This window comes from Myotis daubentonii, chromosome 2, assembly GCF_963259705.1.
Source record: "Myotis daubentonii chromosome 2, mMyoDau2.1, whole genome shotgun sequence".
Taxonomy (NCBI): Eukaryota; Metazoa; Chordata; class Mammalia; order Chiroptera; family Vespertilionidae; genus Myotis; species Myotis daubentonii.
In genome coordinates, this window is record NC_081841.1 from 125,700,112 (window position 1) to 125,726,501 (window position 26,390).

At 43.2% G+C, this 26,390-nt stretch overlaps 1 protein-coding gene across 1 annotated transcript; it reads left to right on the plus strand.

Moving 5' to 3' along the window:
- The first annotated feature begins 196 nt into the window (after nucleotides 1–196).
- On the plus strand, nucleotides 197–8,114 carry HTR2A (5-hydroxytryptamine receptor 2A). The gene is made up of 2 exons (XM_059681196.1): nucleotides 197–407; nucleotides 7,245–8,114. Exons 1-2 carry the CDS (start codon nucleotides 197–199, stop codon nucleotides 8,042–8,044), a joined length of 1,011 nt encoding a protein of 336 aa, XP_059537179.1. The 3' UTR covers nucleotides 8,045–8,114.
- Nucleotides 8,115–26,390: the final 18,276 nt, after the last annotated feature.

The following is a 26,390-nucleotide window of genomic DNA, read 5'->3' on the forward strand; positions in this document are numbered from 1 at the left end:
TCCAGACATCCGGAACTCCTTCCAGACAAAGCCGCAGTGGCTGCGAGGACCATACAAGGGCAGGCAGCGACGGTGGGCAGCAGTGGCAGTAGCAGCAGGGTGATGGGGCAGTGTCTTCCCCTGATAGTCCTGGTCGCCTCCCACAGAGGTGGTGGGAGAGGCCTCGGTGCAGTCCTGGGGTCCCGGTCCCAGCACCATGGCCCCTGCTTCCCCAGAGGCCACAGTGCAGTCCCAGGGTCCTGGGGTCCCGGTCCCAGTGCCACAGTCCCATTTTCTGCAGAGGCGGCGGGAGAGGGGGCTGCGCAATCCCAGAGCCTCTGTAGAGTCTGGAAAGGGTGTGACCACAGTGCCTCAACCTCCCACAGCCCCTCTCCCAGCCTGCCTGGCCCCAGATCGCGCCCCCACCAGTAGGTCTGGGGGAGGGTCAGTGCTAAGAAGCAGTGAGCCAGGCTCTGGTTGAGCCACACTCTCCCGCTCCCCCTGCCCCTGCTCAGCCAGAAGCCGGGCTCATGGCTGGTGAGCACAGCGGAGGTGGCATGAGCCTCTCCTGCCTCCACGGCAGGCAGGCAGTAAGGAGCAAGGGGTCCTGGACTGTGAGAGCCCCGACTGTGAGAGGGATGTCTGAGTTCCAGCTTAAGCCCGATCCCCAGCGAGTACTGGACTGTGAGAGGGCACAGGCCAGGCTGAGCACGCCCCCCACCCCCGGCCCAGTGCACAAATTTCATGCACTGGGCCTCTAATCTATAATAATAAAAGGGTAATATGCTAATTAGACCAGAAGTCTTACGGACATCCTTCCCGATAAAGTTGGGGTTGGAGGAAAGCCAGCCCAGGTCCCGGGGACCTGCCTGCGGCTGGAGGAGGGAAGCAGCCTGGGTCCCGGGTGCTGGAAGGAAGCTGGTGCCAGCAGCCAGAGGAAGGAAGGCCTACTCTTGCACGAATTTTTGTGCATCAGGCCTCTAGTATAAGTATAAGAAACTATATATTATATTATGTGTAGTCAAAATATATTATATATTAGTTTATATGTATTATAATTAATACTAGTAGCCTGGTGCACGAAATTCATGCACTGGGGTGGGGGGGGGGCGAAAGGGGCCCCTCAGTCTGGCCTTCACCCTCTCCAATCTGAGACCCCTCAGGGAATGTCCAACTACCTGTTTGTACCCACACTTTTAACAGATAACAGCTCTATTGTTGTTTCTTTCTTATGCTTAAAACCATTGGAATTAGTAGGCATTCAAAGTGTGTATACATTTTGGGGGAACACCCTGTATATCTCTAGTCAGTGGTGAAAGAAACCAACAGCAGATTTGGAACCCCGGGACAGGGAACCTCGCTCACTCCCCACATGTCTCCCCACATCACTTTCCACCTTCGTGGGCAGCAGGAGAATCAACATTTTCTCTCATTAATTCGGAAAAGTAGATCCTGTCACCCGCTGCCCGGAAGAAGTGCACTAGGCCCCAAGCAAGTGAGACTCAGTCAGGGCAGCCTTCGCTCATGGGTGCTGGCACCCAAAGTGCACATTCCTCCTCGACAGTCGCCCCGACTATCCCACTGTTTCACTGAGAGGACGGAATTCCTCTCCGCCTCTGGGTTCTTGATCTTGAATGCTGACCAAAGGCACCTCAGCGAGGGCCGCCCGCGCCCACCAGGTGTGTCTGTCTGCATCTGCTCCTGCCTCAGCACCTGCATTAGCCCCCTAGAGGTGATCTCATAGCTGTACTGGCCTCCATGGGAACAGGGCATCACCACTCCGCTCTCTCACTGTCATCTCACAGGCGCCCACCCTCAGCACCCAGAACACCCAGACACTCTCCAAAGGACTTGAGCGCATCAGAGGGGATGTGTGCACATCCTGTGGGAGTGTTAGGCATGCTGGGTTGATGGAAGTGCAGTGGAGAGGCGGGGGGAACTTGTGCACGCCTTGGTTTGCAACTGTTGCGGATGTGGGAGGGTGACAGTGTGCTGGGGGATGTTTGCACGCTAGGGGGGGGTGTGCACACCAGAGGCCTCTGGCTTTGCAGATCCGCAAACCCTTGTGGTGTGGCCAGGAGGACGTCAGTCTGGCTCGCCATGGTGGCTGTCCCTGCGATCCTGCACCTTCTGGGCCAGGAGGCGGATCTTGGGCAGCCACTCCTGGGCGCTGATGGCCTGCAGGCTCTACTTCAGCTCAGCCTGCAGGCTCCGCTTGGCGCGCTCACAGCTGTCACCACCGCCATGTAGGGAGTACAGGCCGCCCTCCGCCAGCCTGCCTCCCCTGTCCAGAGGCTCTCTGCGCTGCTCACCTGCCCGGAGTGACTGGGGCTGTGTGGAAGCCAGGCGTCCTGCCCTGCCCAACCCTGGCCGATTCGCCCCTGTGTGAGCTGCTGCCCCACCGGGAAGGGTCACGGATCTGGTCCCGGGACCGCGGACAGCCTCAAGCACTGCCCCCCGCCCGCCAGGGTCACAGATCCGTGTCTTGGTCCCGTGGACAGCCTCAAGCGCTGCCCCCACCCGCCAGGTCATGGATCGGGGTCCCAGACCACCAACAGCCCCAAGCGCTGCCCCCCGCCCGGCTGGGTCACAGATCTGGTCCTGGACAAATTAGCCACCATCTTGTTGCTTCAGGGTGGGGGTCCCCACTGGGGTGTTGGGCCAGTCTGGATGAGGGGCTGAGGGCCCTTTTTAGGCTCCCTGCACCCACTTCAGGGTGGGGGTCCCCACTGGGGTGCCTGGCCAGCCTGGATGAGGGGATGATGGCTGTTTGCAGCTGGTCACACCCCTTCACGGTGGGGGTCCCCACTGGGGTGCCTGGCCAGTCTTGGTGAGGGGCTGAGGGCCGTTTTCAGGCTGGCGGGTAACTGAAGCTCCCAACTTCTCCTTTTTTTCTTTTTTTTCTTTTTTTATTATTATTATTACTGGCTAAGGTATTACAAATGTGTCCTCATCCCCCCCATTAACCCACATCTTCCCCGACCCCCCTCCCCCCCGCCCCGCACACTTATGCTCCCATCCCCCTGTTGTCCATGTCCATTGGTTTGGCTTATATACATGTATACAAGTCCTTTGGTTGATCTCTTCCCCTTACCCCCGCCCTCCCCTACTTTCCTTCTGGGGATTGATAGCCTGATCGCTGTTTCTCAGTCTTTGGATCTGTCCCTTTTCATCAGTCTATGTTGTTCTCTATAATCCACAAATGAGTGAGATCATGTGGTATTTATCTTTCTCTGACTGGCTTATTTCACTTAGCATAATGCTCTCCAGTTTCATCCATGCTGTTGCAAAAGGCAAGAGTTCCTTTTTTTTTTTTTTACCGCAGCATAGTATTCCATTGTGTATATTTACCACAGTTTTCTAATCCACTCATCTGCTGATGGGCACTTAGGCTGTTTACAAATCTTAGCTATGGTGAATTGTGCTGCTATGAACATATGGGTGCATATATCCTTTCTGATTGGCGTTTCTGGTTTCTTGGGATATATTCCTAGTAGTGGGACCACTGGGTCAAATGGGAGTTCCATTTTTAGTTTTTTGAGGTAGCTCCTGCCGGGAGCCGGTCCATCCTTGCTGTTTCAAGGGACCTGGCATATATGGCATACAGTTCTTAATATGTTTGCTCACCTTCTTGGCGCTGTGTTTTAACCAAGGTCACCTCTCCGAGAAAGGTTGTTTCTCCAGGTAGGAATTTTTCCCTGAAGTCAGGGAGGGGATGCCTCTCCTAGAAAGGTTGTTTCCCCAGGTAGGAATTTTCCCCTGAAGTCAGGGAGGGGATGAAACTCCTTAACTAAGTGCCAGGTGGGTAGTTAATCACTACAAATAATCATGCTTAAGCTACATAATCTTTACTCCCTGGAATGGAAATAAGAAACGCCCTAACCTTTGTAATAGAGATTGATAGGATTGAATCAACTGGTATAAATACAGATGTAACAAGACAGCAAGAGACAGAACTCAGAACACAGAACTTAGAACACAGGGCTTGGAAGACAGGACCAAGAGAGACAGAGCCTAGGCACAGAACCTACACAGAACGTTCTCTAGGGACAGAAGAACTTCGCTGGCGAGAGCATGCCGGAGGATCCTGGACAGGGACTGGCCTCGGAGCCTGGAGGCGGAGCCTGGCGAGAGAGCATGGCAGGGGATCCTGGACTGAACCTGACTGCGGAGATTGGCAGGAGAGCCTGACTAGAACCTGGTGACTGGACCTGCCTGGAGAACCTGGACAGAACCTGGCTGGAGATCCTAATCAGAACCTCTCTGGAGATAGAGACCAGAACTTGGCTGGAGATCCTGGCTAGGCTGCTGATTAACTGAACGCTGTCTCCATGTCATTCCTTCTTCGCCGACTCCGTCCACACCTTTGGGGACCCCTGGACCCGCTGGGGCTGGACCCCGGCAAGCTCCATACTGTTCTCCACAGTGGCTGCACCAGTCTGCATTCCCATCAGCAGTGCAGAAGGGTTCCTTTTTCTCCACATCCTCTCCAACACTTGTTGTTTGTTGATTTGTTGATGATAGCCATTCTGACAGGTGTGAGATGATAACGCATTGTCGTTTTGATTTGCATCTCTCAGATGATTAGTGACTTTGAGCATGTTTTCATATGTCTTTCGGCCTTCTGTATGTCCTCTTTCGAAAAGTGTCTATCTAGGTTTGTTGCCCATTTTTTTATTAGATTGTTTATCTTCCTTTTGTTAAGTTTCATGAGATCCCTGTAAATGTTGGAAATTAAACCCTTATCGGTGGTATCATTGGCAAATATGTTCTCCCATGTAGTAGGTCTTCTTGTTGTTTTGTTGATGGTTTCTTTTGCTGTGCAAAAGCTTTTTATTTTGATGTAGTCCCATTTGTTTATTTTCTCTTTAGTTTCCATTGCCCTAGGAGCATTATCAGAGAAGAAATTCCTTCGGCATATGTTTGCAATTTCGCTGCCTGTGGATTCCTCTAGTATTTTTATGGCTTCCCGTCTTACGTTTAAGTCTTTTATCCATTTTGAGTTTATTTTTGTGTATGGTGTGAGTTGGCGGTCTATTTTCATCTTTTTGCATGTATCTGTTCAATTTTCCCAACACCATTTATTGAAGAGACTGTCTTGACTCCATTGTATGCTCTTGCCTCCTTTGTCGAATATTAATTGGGCATAGTGGTTTGGGTCGATTTCTGGGATCTCTATTCTATTCCATCTTGTGCCAATACCAAGCTGTTTTAAGAACAGTGGCTTTGTAATACAGTTTGATATCTGGTATTGAGATCCACCTACTTTGTTCTTCTTTCTCAGGATTGCTGCAGTTATTCGGGGTCTTTTTTTATTCCAGATGAATTTTTGGAACGTTCGTTCTAGATTTGTGAAATATGCCGTTGGTAATTTAATGGGGATTGCATTGAATCTATAGATTGCTTTGGGTAGTATGGACATTTTGATGATGTTGATTCTACCAATCCATGAATACGGTATATTCTTCCATCTGTTTATGTCTTCCTCTATCTCTTTTTTCAGTGTCCTGTAGTTTTTGGCATATAAGTCTTTTACCTCCTTAGTTAAGTTTATTCCTAGGTATTTTAATTTTTTGGTGCAATGGTAAATGGGATTGCTTTTGTAGTTTCACTTTCTGTAAGTTCACTATTGGTGTAAAGAAATGCCATGGATTTCTTAGCATTAATTTTGTATCCTGCTACATTGCCGAATTCATTTATTAAGTCTAATAGTTTTTTGATGGAGTCTTTAAGGTTCTGTATGTGCAGTATCATGTCATCTGCAAATAAGGACAGTTTTACTTCTTCCTTTCCAATCTGGATGCCTTTTATTTCTTCTTCTTGTCTGAACGCAATGGCTAGTACTTCCAGTACTATGTTGAACAGGAGTGGTAAGAGGGGGCATCCCTGTCTTATTCCTGTTTTTAGGGGGAATGGTTTTTGCACGTTGATTATGATGTTGGCTGTGGGTTTGTCATATATGGCTTTTATTATGTTGAGGTATGATCCCTCAATTCCTATCTTGCTGAGAGTTTTTATCAAGAAAGGGTGTTTGATTTTTTCAAATGCTTTTTCCGCATCAATTGATATGACTATGTGGTTTTTTTCTCTCAATTTGTTTATGTGATGTATCACATTTATTGATTTGCGGATATTGTACCATCCTTGCATCCCTGGGATAAATCCTACTTGGTCATGGTGTATGATCTTTTTGATGTACTGCTGGATCCTATTTGCTAGGATTTTGTTGAGGATTTTGGCATCTATGTTCATGAGGGATATTGGCCTATAATTCTCTTTCATTGTATTGTCTTTATCTGGTTTTGGTATTAGGGTGATGCTGGCTTCATAGAATGAACTTGGAAGTGTTCCTTCATCTTGGATTTTTTGTAGTAGTCTGAGGAGGATAGGTTTTAGTTCTTCCTTGAATATTTGGTAAAACTCCCCTGTGAAGCTGTCTGGTCCTGGGCTTCTGTTTGCTGGAAGCTTTTTGATGACTGCTTCAATTTCTTTACCTTCTATGGCTGTCACTGGAGCTGAGAGTTGGCTTTAGCTCTGAGGCCCGGCTGCAGGTCTGAGACCTCTGCTGCAGCTCTGAGACCTCGGCTGCTGAAAGCAGGGATCTGTGTTTGTTTGGATTCTATAATGGAAACACTGTTGCGATCCTGCTGGCTGAAGCCTGGCTGGCCGAAAGCAGGTTTCTGGGTTTTGTTTAACTTCTATAATTGCAACATTGTTTCTTAGAGGTGCAGCTCAGAGGCCAGCAGGGGTAGGCGGGGAACCGTAGCTTCCTCCATCACTGTAGCAAGCAAGCCTCCTGTTCGCTTCAGCTGCCTGGCTGCCAGCCGCCATCTTGGTTGACAGTTAATTTGCATATTGCCCTGATTAGCCAATGGGAAGCATGTCGGAGCTATGGTTAATTACCACGTTTGTCTATTATTATATAGGATATAACTATATATTAGAATTAAATGTTATAATTACATAGTATATAATACACAGTTATTATATAAAAATTAATATCTATAAGTTCAAGAGAAATTCAAATTTTCTTTGAAAGTATATATAAGCTTTTAAGCAATGTTGATATAAAGTAATTTCAAGAGAATTTTAAGTCCAAGGGAAATAATTCGAAGGGAATTTTAAATTGTCACTGAAAATATATATTAAGCTTTTAAATAATTTTGATATAAAATCCTCTGCACGGTCACCATTATGTATCAACACTCTTGCCTTTGTGTACTCAATTCCTTAATAATCACTTTTCATTTTCTGTCTAATTCCAGGTATATCAATGCCAATCCCAGTCTTTGGACTACAGGATGATTCCAAGGTCTTTAAGGAAGGGAGTTGCTTACTCGCAGATGATAACTTTGTCCTGATCGGCTCCTTCGTGTCATTTTTCATCCCCTTAACCATCATGGTGATCACCTACTTTCTAACTATCAAGTCACTCCAGAAAGAAGCTACTTTGTGTGTGGGTGATCTTGGCACACGGGCCAAATTAGCTTCTTTCAGCTTTCTTCCTCAGAGTTCCCTGTCTTCAGAAAAGCTCTTCCAGCGGTCAATTCACAGGGAGCCAGGGGCCCATGGCAGGAGGACTATGCAGTCCATCAGCAATGAGCAAAAGGCTTGCAAGGTGCTGGGTATCGTCTTTTTTCTGTTTGTGGTCATGTGGTGCCCCTTCTTCATCACGAACATAATGGCCGTCATCTGCAAAGAGTCCTGTAACGAGGATGTCATCGGAGCCCTGCTCAATGTGTTCGTTTGGATTGGTTACCTCTCTTCAGCAGTGAACCCACTGGTGTACACCCTGTTCAACAAGACTTACAGGTCAGCCTTTTCACGGTATATTCAGTGTCAGTACAAGGAAAATAAGAAACCATTGCAGTTAATTTTAGTGAACACTATCCCAGCCTTAGCCTACAAATCTAGTCAACTCCAAAAGGGACAGAAAAAGAATTCAAAGAAAGATGCCAAAGTGACAGGTAATGACTGCACTATGATTCCTCTAGGAAAACAAAATTCAGAATATGCTCCTACAGGCAATATCAACCCAGTGAATGAAAAGGTTAGCTGTGTGTGATAGACTAGTTGCCTTGGCAACCACGGAGCACACACTGAACAAGTTTTCACCGATCTGGAAAGAAAAGAAAAGAAAAGAAAAGAAAAGAAAAGAAAAGAAAAGAAAAGAAAAGAAAAGAAAAGAAAAGAAAAGAAAAGAAAAGAAAAGATAATAGAGAGACTGGAAAAAATTAGGTGGGTTTATTAAAACCAACAATAATATCTAGATGCCTCATTTTATTCCATCAGTTAAAAGCAGGGTTAAATGCCACAAAATGTGCACTTCAAAAATGTTCTGACAGCATTTCAAGCTGTAGTTTTATGATACTTATTTTTAACACTGTAAATGATATGTCTTTAAAATAATTAGCTTTTATTGTATAATTATAATGAGGCTACAAATAAATCTAAATTAACTTTATTTTCAAGTGGAAACCTTGCTACTATGTTGTTAATTGATTGCAGAGGTTGGTTACTTACCGCTGTGAATAAAAATAGCTATAGATAGTGAAAAGTTGATTGAATATAATGGTCTGTTACAGAACAATTCTCTTTAAAACTTACCATGATACATATTTGTAACAACAAAAATGAGGCATTAAGAACAGTGTTATGAAGTTGATATTGCTAAGATAATTAAATGAAATACTTGACAACTTTTTCATAGATGCCACTTTGAAATATTCACGAAGTTGCTGTCATCTGCTGAATTTCAGGTTAATTCTTCTCAGAAATGAAAAAGATTTTACTAGTAAAATTATTTCATAACTATTGCTGCTTTCTCTTCTACTGCCTGTGTTTTACTCTGAATTTAAAATGTGGTCTTGTTTAGTGTTTGTTCTACTACCCATCCTATCAAAAAGATAATTTAACATTACCAAATACATTTCTAAAAATTGCTTCTCCTAAATGGCATCATAGAGGCGTTTAGTAACTTGCTTCTTATGACTGCATCATGCATGCTCTCTTAGAGCACTAAGTAGTGTTGATGTAACTGTGTCAGCACTGAGGAATAGACTCAGGTGTTTGGCTACTGACAGCAACAGTCTTAGACTTCTCTATAAAATGCAGATGTCTTTCCTATGGGTACCCATCAATCAGGTAAACTGATGCTTTCAGGGCAATCAATCTATGTCGTGTTTCCCTCCACGTCCTGCGTGGTTCAGGGTTCGGGTCTGGAAGAGGAGCCGCACACAAATGAAAGAGAAAAGACACGAGATAATTTGGAAATATTGGGGGACCAGGCAGGCAAGTCCAACTCAAGGAGAAGGACTTCCACTGTGCTCAGGCCTCACCAAGCTTTTTATAGTGAGAGGTAAACAAGGCAGTGGTTACCATAGTTACACAGTTCTTGTGAGTTTCACTTGTTTTGACCATGGTTACACTTCCTGCACTTCCTCAGCCCATTAGCTTCCCAGATAAGATCTAGGGAGTGTTATAAGGTCAAGTCTAATTATGCTAAGAGGACTGTGCCCTCTAAGCTGGAACTTGTTTGTGACTTTGCCAACAGTTCAGTCCGAGGCTTAACCCTTTATCAGTTTCCCACAAATCTATATTATTTTCTGTTCAGCTTTGGTTTCACAATCATCTACCAAGTGTATACTATCTATGAGGAAATGTCCTAAATACTAAGGATATAAAAATAATTAAAATAAGATCTTTGCCTTTAATTTTTTAAATCTTTATTGTTGAAAGTATTACATATGTCTCCCTATATCCCCCATTGACCCCTTCTTGCCTGCTCCCACCCCAACCCCCACTCCCACTCCAGGCCTTCACCTCTCTTTTGTCTGTGTCCATGGGTTATGCATATATGCACATAAGTTCTTTGGTTGATCTCTTCCCACCCACCTACCCTTCCCCGCCTTCCCTCTCAGATTTCTCAGTCTGTAACATGCTTCTGTCTCTGGATCTATTTTGCTCATCAGTTTATTTTGTTCATTAGATTCCACATATGAGTGAGATCATGTGATACTTGTCTTTCTCTGACTGGCTTATTGCACTTATAATGCTCTCCAGGTCAAAGAAAATTACCTAATTGGAATTGTCCTTGTCAAAAATATTAACAGATTTATTTTGAGAATCAATTCAATTTCTTTCTTTCTTACTGGTTCAGAAAGTGGTTTGTTTCTACTCTGAGGATAGTTCTCTCAATAAGTTTCCTGATGAATATCGACCAAACACAGTAGGGGGAAAATACCACTTGAAGTCAAAATTTACAATTAATTTGGAAATATGTACTTCAACCTGGACCCAACCTGTGACTACCAAAGTTTTTAGAAAAATTTTTGTTCCACTTTCTTAAAAACTAACTCGTTTATTACTCACTGATATTGTACACCCTAGTTTTTTTAAAAAGCAGTAATATAATATTTTCTATTGAATGAGAAATAGTGTTTTTTTTTCTCTAAACCATTTGAAAAAAAATTATAGATTTGAAAACTAAAGAACATGAGAGGTGCCATTGTATAATTTGAAAATGCATTAGGGCTATCTGTATTAAGTCCTTATAGATATATTGAAAGGTGTTTAGTTCAAAGCTAGAAATTATAGTGAATCACTAGAACTAAGACTGCATTTGATCTGAACTACTTTAATGATTATACCATACTAACTGATAAAAATACAAGTGTTAAAGTTTCTGCTCTTATGCATTTTGCCTTAGTTTATAACTCTGCACATCTCATTATATATTAAAGACTACAGATTCCACCCATATACTCAATCTTGAGCAGAATGAGCATAAATACTGCCTAACAGATGCCTTTTGAATGCATATATATTACAAACGTATATGTTATTCTCTCCATATGTATCTATAATTCAAGTGTATATTATAGGCAACCATGTATCTGTATACATGTGCAGACATGTTCCCATGCACTTCACTCAATATTTATATATTTATATGGAAGAAAAGCAAGTCATTAATGAAAACACTCAGTATATGCATACGTGTGCATGTTTGTATCATGTTGATTTAAATGTGAATTCATGTTGTAATATTTCTATGACTTTCCATTGCGGTTAAAGCAGATTAAAATGTAACAACTATCAGTTATGTAAATAAACTGGAAGTTGACCTAATTTTATGGGAAAACTGTAGCGCAATTCTATGAGGGTTGGTAAAACAATGGTCCTTCTATATAGTTGATTGATCTTAGATAAAATGGTACCTTTTGGCCGTTTGTTTAGTCTGGAGACTTTCTGACTACTAAGGCTTTTTAAATACACCACTTACCCCAGTGAAATACAGTCCTTGAATGATTAATAGATCTGTAATTAAAGAACTCTGTCCTAGTCAATACTTTAAAATAAAGTAACCAATCTTACTCTACGTTAAGTAGAATAGCAGATTCTTCTACATTTAAAGAAAGAAATTAAATGCCATATTTAGAGAAAACTCTGTTTAAGACATTCTTAATCTCTTGGCCGCAGTGCCATCTTGTGGTCATTTTTTAAAGCGCTTCCGTAGACCAATGGAATTAAGTTATTGTACTGCTTTTGGCAAAGGGTGCTTCTCCTATTTGTGCATCAATGAAATGTATTTATAAAGTGTTAAATTATTCTGTGCCATATATAACAAAAAGTTGATATTATTTGTGTAATGATTTTAATCAAGTCTATTCTGAAATATTTCAAGAAAGAACGAATACTGTAATTGTAAATAAAGTATACTAAAAAATAAATGTAATTTTGTGAGTCTATAGCTGTGTCTACTGAAGACAGTTGCTCTAAACCTCCCAGGCTGGGAACTCCAAGTACCATAAAAATACTCTGAGAGCACAGAGCCTGTGTTTCTGGAGCTCAGGCCCACCTGGTTGAGTTAGATTTATGGTCATGATCCAGTTTTGTTATCTTCAGCAGACAAATGCTCATATTTGATCACATTTTCTGGATACACATAGCATAGAAACACAGATAACCAGCTGCTACTATACCCTCAGTACATGCACACATGCCTGTGGACACATTTGTACAGGTGTACACCAAGACACACATAGTGCATTCACACACACACATACACACACACACACATTTTCACTGGAGCTAGTTTCCTAAGTCAAGGAGACACTGTATCATTGAATAAACTGGAAAGTTACCCTCATTCATCATTTAACCTTTAAATATGGGAAAATTTTATGAAATAGGAAAAATAGGTATCTTTTCCAGGTGTTTATTGCTCTATATGTTAAGTACCTGCCATGTCCATGCATTAAGCTGTTTTCTTGCTTCACATGATGGAATCCTCACAACAAGACTACAAGGTAGGTATTATTATTCTCTCTTTCTAATAGATGAAGAAACAGATTCAGAGCAGTTAGTAACATGCCCAAGGCCACAACACTGGCATGTTGTGGAAAAAAAAAAAAAGTGGTAAAGTCAAGCCTGGGTTATCTGACTCTGAAGCTTTTAATAAATGTTTTCCCTACTCAATCCAGACAGGAGAAAAAGTACTGGGTTCAGAAACAAAAGATGCAAGCCCCCATCTAAGCTTTCCTACTCACTGGTTATATAAACTTGGGCAAGTCAGTTAATAACTCTGTGCCTCAATTTTATTGTCTCTGAAGCTACTAGAACCTGTCCTGGCTAACTGAAAAGTCACTTAAATGAGGTCATGGCTATGGCTGTGCTTGTTAACCTGTAATACACTCTATAAATGTTATGAATGTGTTCTTATTAAAAAGAAAAAAAACAAAGTATCTATATATTATAAGCCATCAGAACAAAGTCTAGACAAAATTATGAGCTAGGCAATATTATTATTCCACAGCTTCTACTATTCTCTGAGCATGCCTATCATTTTTAAAACTTTTGCTTCTGCTTTTTCCTCACCATGATGCAGCGTTCCCTTTCTTGGTACTCTTTTTTTCTGCTTCCATCAAAACTTATTGATATTCTCTCGAGCTTCTCCTCTCTGGTAGAACACTAATAAGTAATTCAAGCTGATAAACCATTGTCTGTGACTGAGATCCCTGTAGCTGTTCATCATAATAATAATTCAAAAGGTAAAAACCAAAGGCAAAAATTTTAAGCACCAGGAAGACAAGTGAGAAATAAATTGGGGCATAAGAAATGTTCTCCTAGTATTGTTCAAATAATCCACAGAAAAACAAGTGCCTTCAGACACTACATCATTTATATAAACTTTTAGAATTTAACATTGAATGTTAATTTACAATAATGATGATTTTGAAATAAACATCTGTAGATTCTATTCTAAACTGAGAACATTAATAATATTATTAAGCTGTTTCTCAAGTTTTATAGTCAATGATATTTGCCCCAGTAAATATGCAATAAGACAAAATGCATTTGTTAATTATTATTTTTGCAGGTGCCTTGCAAAAACAAATGTTTTTGATGTTTTCCCTTAATGGTATACACACCAATCCTAGCTCTATTTTACCATTTTGATATTTACAATCAGTATGTCCACCTGAATGAACACATTATGGGGAGTTTCCACACCCAGTTGGAACCTCGGGATTTACCTTGACCCTATTCATTGCTTCAGAAGACTGAGGCAGGAAACCTGGGTCTCGTCTGCTGCTGCTGTCTTACCCCAGACAAGTCAAAGCCTCTTCTCTCTCAAGTGTATAATAAAGGATGTAAATTCAATGATCTTTACAGAAAGTCTCTTCTAGGTCCATGCTTATCTGAATGCTAAGGAATCCAGTCAAGCTGAGGAACCAAAGCACAGTTTGATGTAGAAAGTACACTGAGTGGCCAGATTATTATGACCACCCCATCAGTACTTCATTGGGCCACCTTTTGCCTTCAATACTGTGGCGATTCTTCTTGGCATTGACTCCACGAGATGTTGAAAGGTGATGCGAGGAATCTGATACCGTGCCTGATGAGTAGCACTGTCCAGTTCTGAGATTTGATGGTTGTAGAACCAGCTGCCTGATGGCTCTTTTAACTTCGTCCCACAAATGCTCAATTGGATTGAGATCTGGTGATTGTGGGGCCACCTAAGCAAGGTAAAGTCTCCCTCATATTCTTGAAACCACTCCTGCACAATACGAGCACCGTGACATGGCACATTGTCTTGTTGGAAGAAGCCATCTCCATTGGGATACGCCATCAACATGATAGGATGAACTTGACAGCAACAATACTTAGGTATGTTGTGCTATTCAGACGTTTATAACTGTCTGGCCCTCTAGCAACTTCAGCACAAAATTATAGCTAATTTGCCTATGAACGTCAGGTGGTCATAATAATCTGGCCACTCAGTGTGTATTCTGGAACTTACAACTCACTTTCTCTTAAATTCTTTGGATGAATCTGAAATAAATGACAGCTTTTCCTTTTATATGGGAATCTTATGAGAACAAAAATTGTTAAAGACCTGAGGAGTTTCTAAGATATGAGACCAAGAGTCAGATATCAACATAAATTATCCCTACTGTAGCATTTTCCTCACAGTTGCCTTCTCTTCTGCACTGTTTAGCTGCTATGAGATACTGGGTTGCTCTTCTGAACCACCCCCAGACTTTCTGAAGAACAAGTGCCCTATTACTATGTGAATTTAAGTCCCTTGAAGTGTTGAAATTTATGAGCCCAAATAGATTTACAATTCATGAGGCACAGAAGATCTCTTTTTTAGAGCCAAGGTCATTTAAGTTTTTATTTATAATTAGGATTATGAGATCTTAAAGGGGTGTTTATTTTGGCTTCTAGAGAACAGCACAATCTGTTCTTCCTGTCCTAAATTTATTTCAGATATTTAGATGATCTTGTTTTGGTTGGGGTCACCCCAAGTGCAGACCTGAGACATAAACCTAGATGCAGGTTGTTTATGTGTGAAGTGATCCAAGGAAGCAGATAGAATAAGGGAAGAAGTTAAAGTCTACTTAAGGGTATGGTATCAAGGGTACTGCAGATAATTAGGACTCAATTATACTAGTAGTAAGAGGTGAACTGAAACTCTTCACCACAGACCTAACTGGTTTGGCTCAGTGGATAGAGTGTCGGCCTGCAGACTGAAAGGTCCCAGGTTCTATTCTGGTCAAAGTCATGTACCTTGGTTGTGGGCACATCCCCAGTAGGAGGTGTGCAGGAAACAGCTGATCGATGTTTTTAACTCTCTATCCCTCTCTCTTCATCTCTGTAAAAAATCAATGAAATATATTTAAAACAAAAAAAAGAAACTCTTCACCACATATGCAACTAAAATCAAAGGCACTTGGTTGAGATCTTGTGTTACCCTGTAGGTGATTAATTGTGGTCTCAAAAATCAATATGCCTCCTCAATAGAAAGTGATGTTATGGTTGGTAACAACTTTTAAATAAACATCCTATCTAATAATAGACAAACATGGTAATTAACCATAACTTCTCTACCCTTCCCATTGGCTAATCAGGGTGATATGCAAATTAACTGCCAACCAAGATGGCGGCTGGCAGCCAGGCAGCTGAAGTGAACAGGAGGCTTGCTTGCCCCAGTGACAGAGGAAGCCAAGGTTCCCTGCCTGCCGCAGTCCAGCTCTGAGCTTCAGATGCAACAATGTTGCAATTATAGAAGCTAAACAAACCCAGAAACCTGCTTTCAGCTGCCAGTGGGCTCAGAGCTTAGAGTGCCAGTGATGGCAACAGAGTTTCAATTATAGAAGCTAAACAAACCCAGATACCTGCTTTCAGCCAGCCATAGCCTCAGAGCTGGAGCCAGCTCTCAGTTCCAGTGACAGCTATAGAAGGTAAATAAATCCCAGAATAAAAAAAGAAAAGAGCCGAAACTGGTTTGGCTCAGTGGATAGAGCGTTGGTCTGTGGACTGAAAGGTCCCAGGTTCAATTCCGGTCAAGGGCACGTAACTGGGTTGCGGGCACATCCCCAGTAGGAGATGTGCAGGAGGCAGCTGATCGATGTTTCTCTCTCATTGATGTTTCTAACTCTCTATCTCTCTCCCTTCCTCTCTGTAAAAAATCAATAAAATATATTTTAAAAAAGAAAAGAAGAAAAGAAAAGAAAAGAAAAGAAAAAGAGGCTGGGAGCTTCAATCTCCTGCCAGCCTGAAAACGGCCCTCATCCCCTCACCCAGACTGGCCAGGCACCCCAGTGGGGACCCCTACCCTGAAGGGGGTGTGACCAGCTGCAAACAGCCATCAGCCTGTCATCCAGGCTGGCCAGGAACCCAAGCAGGACCCCCACCCTGATCTGGATCACCCTTCAGGTCAAACCAGCCGGCCCCCACCCATGCACCAGGCCTCTATCCTACAGAGTAAAAGGGTAATATGCAAACTGACCCTAACAGCAGAAAGACTGGGAATGACTGGTCACTATGACACACACTGACCACCAGGGGGCAGACGCTCAATGCAGGAGCTACCCTCTGGTGGTCAGTCACTCTTACAGCAGGGAGCTCTGCTCAGCCACAAGCCAGGCTGATGGCTGCCAGTACAGCGGTGGTGGTGGGAGCCTCTCTTGCCTCCTCAGCAGCTTATGCCTGCTCCCTGCTGGCAAGTGGACATCCCCCGAGGGCTGCTGGGATGCCAGAGGTATGTTTGATTGCCATCTTAGGCCCAATCCTCTGGGGAGCAGGCTTAAGCCAGCAAGTGGTCACGCCCGAGGGGTCCCAGACTGCGAGAGGGCACGGGCCAGGCTGAGAGACCCCCCACCCCCACCCCCGAGTGCACAAATTTTTGTGCACCGGGCCTCTAGTACATTTATATTATACAATCACATCTAAACTTATTCCTGAGACACTATGACCAGCACACACATGTCATATAGAATCAAACTCAAAAGCATTTAAGCATTTAAAAACTCAAAAGAATGCTACAGATAATTCTTTCCAGCCCTGCTAAGATACATATGGTAACCATTACTGTTCCTCCTGCAGCTACAGAAGATCTGAACAGCAATCTGCCATCCTAATACATAGATGATGAGTTCTTTGTATGAGTTCTAATTATTGAGCCAAATTCTCTGTATGAATTCTATTTATTTACCCTGAGTGATAGATCTAAACCATTGAAGTGGAATGAACAGAAAGAGACATACTCAGTAAATTTAAAAGCAAGAGGAGTTTAGCAACCATCTCATCCAGGCTCCTCAGTTACCAGAAGGGCTGATGAAGAGCTAGAAAATTTAGAGAAATTATCCCAGGTCACCTGGCCTAGCAACATCATAAGCAATAATAGGATTCAAGCCTCACACTCCCAAACTCAACTTTTCTCCTTTTATAGGAAAAATGAATCTAAAAAGGGTCCATTGGTTTATGGTCCATATAATTATTTGGTCATAAAACCAAAAGTATATTCAAATCAAGTTGAGATCAGTTCAGCAAATCATTTATTCTCACAACAGATTTGTTAGTGAGGGTCTATTATGTTTATGTTATACCTAAGACATTAAGTGTGAAAGGTCTGGGGATGAATTTACTTTTTTTTTTTTTTTATAAATCTTTATTGTTCAGATTATTACAGATGTTCCTCTTTTTTCCCCCCATAGCTCCCCTCCACCTGGTTCCCACCCCATGCCCTTACCCCCTGCGACTGTCCTCATCCATAGGTGTAAGATTTTTGTCCAGTCTCTTCCCGGACCCCCCACACCTCCTTTCCCCCAAGAATTGTCAGTCCACTCCCTTTCTATGCCCCTGCTTCTATTATATTCACCAGTTTATTCTGACTTAATTTTTAGGTTCACTTGTTGATAGATATTTATTTGTTGTTCATAATTTTTATCTTTACCTTTTTCTTCTTCTTCCTCTTCTTAAAGAATATCCTTCAGCATTTAATATAATCCTGGTTTGGTGGTGATGAAATCCTTTAGCTTTTCCTTGTCTGTGAAGTTCTTTATTTGACCTTCAATTCTACATGATAGCTTTGCTGGGTAGAGTAATCTTGGTTGTAGGTTCTTGCTATTCATCACTTTGAATATTTCTTGTCACTCCCTTCTGGCCTGCATGGTTTCTGTTGAGAAATCAGCTGACAGTTGTATGGGTACTCCCTTGTAGGTAACTAACTGTTTTTCCTCTTGCTGCTTTGAAGATTCTCTCTTTGCCTTTAGCCCTTGGCATTTTAATTATGATGTGTCTTGGTGTGGTCCTCTTTGGATTCCTCTATTTGGGGTTCTCTTCACTTCCTGGACTTATAAGTCTATTTCTTTCATCGTAGGGGAAGTTTTTTGTCATGATTTTTTCTAATAGGCTTTCAGTATCTTGCTCTCTCTCTTCTTCTGGCACCCTGATAATTAGGATGTTGGTACATTTGAAGTTGCCCCAGAGGCTCCTTACACTATCTTCATATTTTTGGATTCTTTTTTGTTTTGCTTTTCTGGATGGGTGTTTTTTGTTTCTTCGTATTTCAAATCTTTGACTTGATTCTAGGGATCCTGTAGTCGGCTGTTGGATCTCTGTATATTATTTTTAATTTCAGTCAGTGTATGTTTATATGTTTAATTTCTGACTGGTCCTTTTCCATTTTTTGGCATTCTCATTAAGATCCTTGAAGGTCTCACTATGTTCCTCGGAGGTAGGGGGGTAAGAGATCAACTAAAGGACTTGTATGCATGCATATAAGCATAACCAATGGACATAAGACACTGGGGAATAGGGGAGGCTAGGGGACTGTCTAGGGCGGGGGGATAAAATTGACACATATGTAATACCCTTTGTAATACTTTAAGCAATAAAAAAATAAAAAATAAAAAAAATAAAATAAAATAAAAGAGAAAAAAAGAAAATTCTTGAGTAACCTTGTAACTATGGTTTTGAACTCTATGTCCTCCATTAGTTTGCTTTCCTCCATTTCTTTCATTTGTGACATGTTTCTTTGTCTCAGCATTTTTGGCTGACTGCGAGGACCCACTGTGTCTACAGTGGAAGATCTGCTGTGCTGGAGACACCCTTATGGGGTAGGACTTGCTTCAGTGGGGCTTTGGTGCTCACTGAGTCTGCTCCTTGAGTGTGTCCCTTATGGATGTGAGGAGTTGAAATCTGGTATCTGACCAGGGGTACCCTGGCTCCTGGATCTCCAAGTCAACCATTGTGTGAGTCCACCCAGCAGGAGCTACAGCGATATCAGCAGATTTCTCCTCTTTGTTTGGGGTTTGGAAGTTTTGGAGCTCTCTGACCCAGCTGCAGTTTGTTAGGTTAGGCTGCAAAAGCGCAGATGACTCCTTTATGCCACTGCGCACAGCTTGGGTGGGGATGTAACTTGAGTGGGGCGGGGTCTCAGAGAATCACCAGGGTGGAGCAAACAGCAATGGCTGTCATCAGCCATCTCCGCGACTCCACCCTCGAGTCCCTCTGCGTTCCCGAGTCCTGCGCCCCCACAGCAACAATGATCCTTGTGAGCAGCTCTGCAAGAAAGCCACCCTCGCTTTCTGACCCACTGCAAGACAGTCCAGTTTCTCCCCATAGGAGTCTGGGACCCCAGAGTCTCAGCGTAAATGAGTTCATTGCAGTCAAGAGCTTGTATCCCCTTCCAATTGAAAAAAAATAATAAACAGGCACCCAGGTGCAGCTGCCTCACGCGTGCCTTTGTACCTCTGTTCTTGGTGCCTCTGCACCTCCTACCTGGTCTCAATGTGCTTTTTTCTTTCCTTCTAGTTGTAGAACTTCCACTCGGCCAGCTTTCCCGTGGTTCTGGATGATAGCTGTTTTGTCTTATAGTTGTAGTTTTAATGTTGTTGTCGGGGGCAGCACGTACAGGTTTATACCTTATGCCGCCATCTTGGTTCTGAAATTACTTTTTTAAAAGTAAGATGTTTGTTGGGAAATTATCCAGTCCTCTTTTATAAAATTTACTAGTGGCCCGGTGCACAAAAATTTGTGCACTTGGGGGTGGGGAGGGAGTGTCCCTCAGCCAGGCCTGCACCCTCTCCAATCTGGGACCCCTGGAAGGATGTCCTACTGCCGGTTTACAGGGATTGGGCCTAAAGTGGCAGTTGGACATCCCTCTCACAATCTGGGACTGCTTGTTCCTAACCACTCACCTGCCTGCCTTCATGATTGCCCCTAACCACTCTGCCTACCAGCCTGCTTGCCCCCAACTACCCCCTGCTGCCAGCCTGATCACCCCCAAATGCCCCCCCCACCAGCCTGATCACCCCCAACTACCCCCTGTACCAGTGTGCTCACCCCAACTACCCCCCCTGCTGGCCTGCTCGCCCCTAACTGCCCCCCCCCCCCCCCGCTGGCCTGCTTTCCCCCAACTGCCCCCCTGCTGGCCTTCTCACTCCAAATGGCTCCATCTTCTATTTCATTTGTGTCCTTTCCACCCCTAAGTTAATGTCGTGTCCTTAATATGTGATTATGAGATGTCTCTGTGACTGAGCTGGGAAACCTTTCACGTTTCTCTTTCCTTTCCTTTCATCTCAGGATAACTGAGCTCTGTGGTTTGTGTGGGACCAAAGGCCCTGGGAATACAATGCTGAGCCCTCTGAACTCATTTTATTCTTTATTGTATTATTTGATTCCTGGGGCTGAATTGAACATGAAAACAGAAGAAAATATACCCTTATATATAGAATCTGAGTCACTACCCAGAGATTTCTTCGGGAGTTGACACTGAGGCATGAGACACATGTGTTTATTGGTCAGTTTCCTCAACTATGGAACAAAGGTTGATCCTGCCCCTCGGATCCTTTGGAGGTTGGATATGATGCATCCAGAGGGATTAACTGGCAGCTCTGAGAGTAAGATCAGAAGTCAACAGACACTTGTTTCCTTTACCCAGACAGAGTTAGAAAAACACAACTCCTTTTATCATAACAGCAGCAAGGGCCATGTCTGTGGGAGGAGGAGCAGCGAACCAGGGCTTCCCCCTTGCTCCTTCCCTGCCCTCCCTCCCTCCATCCCTGCACTGGTTCAGCTGCTATCGCTATCAGGGAACCACTCAACTCAGGCTCTGACCCCACCCATGTCAAAGGGAGGAGCATGCACAGTTTCTTGCAGACACAGAAGCAGCTGTGTAGTAGGAAGGTGGTAGTTATTCCACTGAGCAGGGGCTGAAGTCCTTGTTGAAGTCTCCACTCCGGAGCCTGCAAGTCTGAGTCCTGGGAGGCTGCTCAGTGGAGGCAACACATTCCTTTCAGTAGAAAATGAAGATTAATAGAAGCCTGCCGGCTTGGGGGAAGGTCCAGGAGGTCTGCTTTGCGCCCATTCGCCAATCTCCAGTCCCACTTTGCTGATCGCCCCTCCTGAGCCCCGCGCCGGCCAGGGCCGCACACGGGGGCCTGGATGGCGGATTCCGTTGTCCTGTCCTGCCTACAGTATGCAAATTAGCCGCCATCTTTGTTGACAGTTAATTTGCATATCGCTCTGATTAGCCAATGGGAGGCATAGCAAAGGTACGGTCAATTAACATGTTTGTCTATTATTAGATAAGATGTTTATTTTGTTGAGACCACTGGCTTTGTCACAAGTTAGCCTAATTAATTGTGGATAAATTAACACACCTTACCCAATGAGGCTCCTTGAGAGACTACAACTGATAGATGCCCCCAAGACAATCCCACCACTTTGATGCTGATGTTTCAGCCACTGTAGACTCTAGTGAAAAGCAGATTCATGTAGGTGGTTGGCAAAAGTGTTATGAATATACGAGAGGCCCGGTGCACAAAATTCGTGTGCGGGGGCGGGGGAGTGTCCCTCAGCCCGGCCTGCACCCTCTCAATCTGGGACCCCTAAACCTTTTTCTTATCTAGCTAATCTCTTCACATTAAAAAAAAATAACTGAAATACCATCTACTCTAGGAAATCCTCTTTGAACAAATCTCTTTACAATCTGTACTAAGTATTTTCATAGCTTACCATTCTTTTTCTTTAGCAGCAACTTAGAGTGGATGCAATCTGCTTCTCATACTTGCCTCTGAATTCTTTCTTGTTGCTCTTGTAATAGTGAAGCTTATCCAATTTACATTTGCCCTTCAGGGTCTTATATTTGGTTCAATTTCTAGTTGCTCCCTGCTTTTTCTTAAGCAATAAATTTGGGTTGTGATAGTAAGCCTCACTTGTAATCAAGACTGTAGGTCTCCCTATCTGAATATTTCTATAACACCTATCACTTTAGCATACCAGAGATTGTGTTCATTTATAGAAAATAACAATAAATGTCACCTGATCATTTGATCTTCTAGTAATATTTTATAGCAAGATGTATTATTCTAGTAATTTAACTATTACAAAACTGAGGTGTACAGAAATAAATCACATTGAACAATAAAGAATGTCTCAAATATCAAAGCATAGTAGACTTAGGGCCTCCCTTATTCTGTGCCTCAAATATCATAACATAGTACATAGTTCACATGGAACTCAGCTTCCTTTAAAATAGGAAGCGATGCTATACCCATGAAGCAGCTACTTCCACACATTTTTTTTTATTCAATTCATAGCACATACTCTTTGTACTACTTGTTGGAAAATCACCCTAGCAATTGCCTCTATTCCTCTCTGTATTGTTTCCTTACATTCTGATGTCATTACTGTGCTTTTATCATCCACTCACTCTAATAAGATTGTGAGTTATTTAAGGACAGAGAGCATGACTTGAGCTTGTGTTTCTCTGTCATGGTGCCTACATAAATACTCAAATGCCATCAGTCCAAATGACTGTGATGAGAGAGGCCCACTGGATCAGTTGATGGAGACCTCTGATTTTTATTTAGAGTGCCTCACTTGTGCTGTGCCTTTACAGAGTGGTGAGTAGGGGCTGAGGGAATTTGGGGAAACCCAGACAGAATTCTCCCCCAGCAAGATTTTGCTAAGCTGATGCCCGGGACCACAGACGACTTTGCCCCGGGACCGTGGGCGGCTTGGCTTCTTTGCCCCAGGCAGGCGGGGTGGCTTCTTCACCTGAAATTGCAGGGGGCTTCACCTGAAATTCTCCCGGGCCAGCCGCAGCCACAGGTGCCCATGCCCGGCTTTGTCAGGAAGGACATCCAGACAGTCGTCTGGAAGACATCCACTCTAATTAGCATATTACCCTTTTATTAGTATAGATAATTCGGAAATTCGTTATAAGGGAGGAAAGGAAAATTAGAATGTTCAATATGACTATCTCTAGGCTCCACTATTAAAGTTCTACATTCTACATGCAGAATGGGGTATATAAAAAAAGAATATCCAAAAGATGAAAATTAATTCTGCCCAGACAAGCAAACCAAAATGAATTTTTAAAAAGAAGAAACAAGGAAATTAAAAAGAAATAAAATAACAATTAAAGCTAAAACTAATTTGCTAAGCATGTACACATTAAAGCAAATTTCTCAAAGCACATTATGTAGACAGTAGAGGCTCAGTGCATGAAATTTGTGCACTCAAGGGGGTCCCTCAGCCCAGGCTGCACCCTCTCACAGTCTGGGAGTCCTCAGGGGATGCCGGACATCCTTAACACTGTCACAGAGGCAGGAGAAGCTCCCACCACCACCGCTGTGCTCACCAGCCATGAGCCCAGCTTCTGGCTGAGCAGCACTCCCCCTGTGGGAGCCCACTGACCACCAAGGGGAAGTTCCTGCATTGAGCATCTGCCCCCTGGTGGTCAGTGCACATCATAGTGACTGGTCGTTCCACCATCGGGCCAAAATCAGCTCTCTGACATCCCCCGAGGAGTTCTGGATTGCAAGAGGGCTTAGGCCAAGCTGAGGGACTCCACCAGTGCACAATCGGAACCAAGGAGGGATGTGGGAGGTTGACCAGCCAGGGAGGGGCCATGGGAGGGCTCTAGAGCATGTCCGGCCCTCTTGCTCAGTTTGGATCGGCTGGACCCCAGCAGCAAGCTAAGTTATGCCAGGAGCCTCTCCGAGAAAGGTTGAATCCCCAGGTAGGGATTTTCCCCTGAAGTTAGGGAGGGAATAAAACCCCTCAACTAAGTGCCAGGCGGGTAATTAATCCCTTTAACTATGAACAATCATGCTTAAACTACATAATCTTTTCTCCCTGGAATGGAGATAAGAAACGCCCTAACCTTTGTAATAGAGATTGATAGGATTGAATCAACTGGTATAAATACAGTTGTAACAAGACAGAAAGACTCAGAACTTAGAACAGAATCAAGAAGACAGAACCTACACGGAGCCTAGAGACAGAAGAACTTCACTGGAGAGAGCATGCTGGAGGATCCTGGAGAGGGACTGGCCTCGGAGCCTAGAGACAGAGCCTAGCGGGAGAACATGGCAAGGAATCCTGGACTGAACCTGACTACAGAGATTGGCAGGAGAACCTGACTGGAACCTGGACACTGAACCTGACTGGAGAGCCTGGACAGAACCTGGCTGGAGAACCTAGCGAGGGAACATGGCTACAGAACCTCGCTGGAGATCCGAAGCAGAACCTCTCTGGAGATCCGGGCTAGAGATCCTGGCTAGGCTGCTGATCAACTGAACGCTGTCTCCGTGTCATTCCTTCTTCGCCGACTCCGTCTACGCCTTTGGGAACCCCTGGACCCGCTGGGGCTGGACCCCGGCAAAGTTACAGGTTGGAGCATCCGCCACCTGGTGGTCAGTGTACATCATAGCAAGCAGGTGAGCGGCCTTAGCATATCATTAGCATATTATGCTTTGATTGGTTGAACAGCCTACGGGACACTTAGCATATTAGACTTTTATTATATAGAATTACTTCAAATCCTGCCTCTATTATTTACTGACTGTATGTGAGCCTCATCTATTAGATGAAGATGATAATACCTTGTGGGATTTTAAGAATTAGAGGAAGATCCTTGAACAGGATTTGGCCTATCATAGACTATATGGTGACTATTAACATTACTGGCTAGAGAGCAAAGAGGTAACTCTGCTTGTTGGGAGGTCCCACCTGCCCTTATCCCACAGAAATGGGAACAAGAATGAAGGTAAAATGACCACTGGAGCTAACAAACCATGGTCAAAAGTTACACAAGAGGTCTGGCAAGCCTCTCAAACTAATCTATTCCCATCTTATTTTTCCCATTGTGTTTATATAATATAGTGAGATATATATATATATATTGCCAATTGACTCTTGTTGGGAGCTCTTTTACCAGTATAAACTTAAAAGGAAGTCATTTCCTGTCTCTAAAGCTCCTTCCCATGAGAGAGCTGGTAAAAATTGGGATTGTGTCATATCAGAAGCAGAGAGGATGGGAACTAATGCTTTAAACTACAGTTGGGGATAATGGCCTACACCAAGGCTCCCCTGGGGTTCGGAAAAGTATAAGGGAGAACACTTCTTTAAGTGACAAAAACGTGTCCTCTACCTTGATCAGGACCCTGGAGTTAGTAAGGCCTCTGTCAAACTGCCAATAAATGGCAGAGTCCAGGAAACCAGACACCTTAGTAAAAGAACTCCAGGCTTAATGGAGGGAACTTCCCAACTTTCCTCCACTACGCAGCCATAGACACAGGCATTTAAACATTTCTGAACTACAACCTTTGAATTCTTGTAAAGTAAAGGGATGGGCCCACTGGTAACAGTGACCAAATTAGACTTTTCACCAACCTTTCAGGTAGAAAGAGGAAATCAGACCCAGATTTACATTTACTTAAAAAAATAGGTAATTTTTTTGTTCTTATGATGTGTCATTGTATAGAGTCATAATACAAAGGAAAAATGAGGGAAAGTTACATTTCCTTTTCAAATATGCCCTCTGGTGGTAAAAGACTGTCAGTCCTGCATGCCCATGAAGAAGGTGGCTCATTCTGTCCTAGTTAAACTGTCACTGGGCAGAACAATACCACTGACTAATACTTTTTTTCTGCATCATCTGTCCAGCAACCTCAGCTCTCCAAAACAGAACTATAAAGAGAAAGGTGTGAAAAGAGTTCTAAGCAGCCAAAATAATTTTCATCAAGGCCATAAACAAAACTCTGCCCTTTATTCCATAGAAAATGTCCGCAAACCCTGAAACAGAGTCAATCGTTGATGTAATAGCAAATGTTATGTCACCCACAACTTTTATATACTTGAAGTCCCTTGTACCTCAGAATTGTTGTGAGGATCAGGGGATGAGGTGCTGTTAATTACCATTGTCTGGTTTCTTGTTACAAAATAGAATAGAAACAGAATATTGGAAAATAGAGAGGAAATAGGACCTAAAAAACAGTTGAGGTATGTGACCACCATTGTCAAGCGATAGGCAGAAAAACTACAAAGTGGGCAGTGGAGGAAAATCGCCTTAGGTCAGTGATTTTCAACCAGTGTGCCACAAGAATTTTTAAAACATGCCACATGTGACTATTTAGTCAAGGGCACTGACCTCTTTTCCTTTTGATTGTCAAATGAAAAAAAAAAATGACAACAGCCAAAGCCATCTGGTGTGAATGAATCAAAATGATTCCTTTAAAAAAAAAAACAAAAAAAAAACCAGATAAGCAAAAAACACTATTTTCTGGTGTGCTCGAGAATTTTAGTAATTAGTTATGTTTGCCATGAGA